This window comes from Pongo pygmaeus, chromosome 15 (assembly GCF_028885625.2).
Source record: "Pongo pygmaeus isolate AG05252 chromosome 15, NHGRI_mPonPyg2-v2.0_pri, whole genome shotgun sequence".
Lineage (NCBI taxonomy): Eukaryota > Metazoa > Chordata > Mammalia > Primates > Hominidae > Pongo > Pongo pygmaeus.
In genome coordinates this window covers 17,834,440-17,836,902 of record NC_072388.2, presented here as the reverse complement: position 1 = coordinate 17,836,902, position 2,463 = coordinate 17,834,440, and the positions used below count along the sequence as shown (strand labels likewise).

General features: G+C 40.7%; 1 protein-coding gene across 1 annotated transcript; it reads left to right on the top strand.

Annotated features, from left to right (window-relative positions):
* Positions 1-1,094: 1,094 nt before the first annotated feature.
* LOC129013206 (olfactory receptor 4K3-like) lies at positions 1,095-1,972 on the top strand. The gene is given in 2 exon segments (XM_054449702.1): positions 1,095-1,806; positions 1,809-1,972. Coding segments are annotated over 2 exon segments (876 nt in total).
* The last annotated feature ends 491 nt before the right edge of the window (positions 1,973-2,463 follow it).

Below are 2,463 nucleotides of genomic sequence, written 5' to 3'. Positions count from 1 at the left end.
AATTTCTAGCATTTAAAAAAATGCCTGGCTTCTGGCAGCATGGTATTTAACAGTCTCTCTATTTAAAATGTACTTAGAAATGTGAGTACTTCAGGCTTTAACCAGAACATGTTCATTAGCCTCTGAAAAATGTATGGCATTGGTGACATACATCAAGTGTCATTCATAATATCTGTATAACTAAAATAAAGAACAAATAATTAGAGGTGATTTCACTTTTTTTTTTTTTGAGGCAGCGTCTCACTGTCACCAGGCTGGAGTGCAGTGGTGCGATCTTGGCTCACTGCAACCTCTGCCTCCCGGGTTCAAGAGATTCTCCTGCCTCAGCCTCCTGAGTAGCTGGGATTACAGGCACATGCCACCATGCCCGGCTAATTTTTGTATTTTTAGTAGAGACGGGGTTTCACCATGTTGGTCAGGCTTGTCTCGAACTATTGACCTCGTGGTCTGTGTGCCTCGGCCTCCCAAAGTGCTGGGATTACAGGTGTGAGCCACCTCGCCCGGCCATTTCACTTTTATTCTAGACAATCTCCATTAGAAAATTGAAACAGATGATGTTTCTCTGTAGCCATCTTCCTCCTCTCATGTTTGATTCCTTTTTCCTAGCCACTGCAAGAGAACAGTGCCCACACCCTTCCCACTATTGTGTTCCCACTAATAATAAGCTTTGATCCTCAAATATTCCTCATCCGTCTTTCACCCTTCATGATGTTTGAAAAAGTTCTCACTCCCTTTTCTTACAAAAGCCTGCTGTCAGCAAGCTGTGAAATTTAAAGTGTTTCACAAACTGAGGAGTAAATATTTGAAACCGTTAATTTTTATTTATTTTATGAATATTTGTATTTTACTTGTAAAACAAATTGCTAAGTCATAAAAAATAGTATTTAACTGAATCATTTGAAATATCTAGAAAGGCCACTGGGAAAAATATTTGGCCACTGTGAGTCTGGAAGAGAGACAATGGGGAACTATCTGATGGTGGGCTGCCATTAAATTAGTCTATGCAAAAATCCCACTTTGAGTTTGATTGCTGTATTTTTTCCTAGTTCTCCTCCCAACTGGAAATGCTAGAGTCCTTCCAGAAATCAGAGCAAATGGCCTGGAGCAATCAGTCTGTGGTAACCGAATTCATGCTACGGGGTCTATCCAGTTCTTTAGAACTCCAGATTTTCTACTTCCTGTTTTTCTCCATAGTCTATGCAGCCACTGTGCTGGGGAACCTTCTTATTGTGGTCACCATTGCATCAGAGCCGCACCTTCATTCCCCCATGTACTTTCTGCTGGGCAATCTCTCCTTCATTGACATGTCCCTGGCCTCATTTGCCACCCCCAAAATGATTACAGACTTCCTTAGTGAACACAAAGTCATCTCTTTTGAAGGCTGCATGACCCAGATATTCTTCCTACATCTCTTAGCGGGTGCTGAGATTGCACTGCTGATCTCCATGTCCTTTGATAGGTACGTGGCTATCTGTAAGCCTCTACGTTACCTAAGAATCATGAGCCGGAGAATGTGTGTTGGGCTTGTGATACTTTCCTGGATTGTCGGCATCTTCCATGCTCTGAGTCAGTTAGCATTTACAGTGACTCTGCCCTTCTGTGGACCCAATGAAGTAGACAGTTTCTTTTGGGACCTCCCTTTGGTGATTAAACTCGCTTGTGTCGACACATATATTCTGGGGGTGTTCATGATCCCAACCAGTGGCATGACTGCCCCGGTGTGCTTCATCCTCTTGGTGATCTCCTACACTATCATCCTGGTCACCGTTCGGCAGCATTCCTCTGGTGGATCCTCCAAAGCCCTCTCCTGTGGCCTTTCACAAATTTCCCAATAGACAAAGTACTCTCAGTGTTTTATACTGTATTCACTCCCCTCTTGAATCCAGTGGTCTATACCCTTAGGAATAAAGATGTCAAGTATTCCATGAGGAAACTAAGCAGCCATATCTTTAAATCTAGGAAGACTCCTTAATTTTCCTCATAGGAAAATAAAATACTTGTTCAGCATTTATCCCCCTCATTCAATTGGTCAACATATTGATGCTATTGCAAGAAATCAATTAGTTCATGGTAGAACTGTTTCTGTAATCAGCCTCAGCTGTCATGAAGTTCTGGTCATATTAATTGTTTCTTATACAACATAACATTTACTGTAGAGCATTATAAAATGTATACTTAACGTTTTAGTGTGAAAGGACCCACAGTGTCGAATATTTATTTTTTTCAGATCTATTTGAATATAATTTCCTTTGAGATTTTCACATTTTAAGAAGGAGTAGATTTCCTCCCTATCTCTAGCAATAGTCTTTAAGAAAAAAGACAAGTATAAAAGCACCAGCACCTAGTATAGTACCCTATACACTAAAGTAGCGATAGAATGTTTATTGCTGACAAGATGCTAATGAATGTGGGTTTTTCGTAGCTCAAAATTCAGAAGGCAATAGAGGGTTTTGGTAAGTAAAA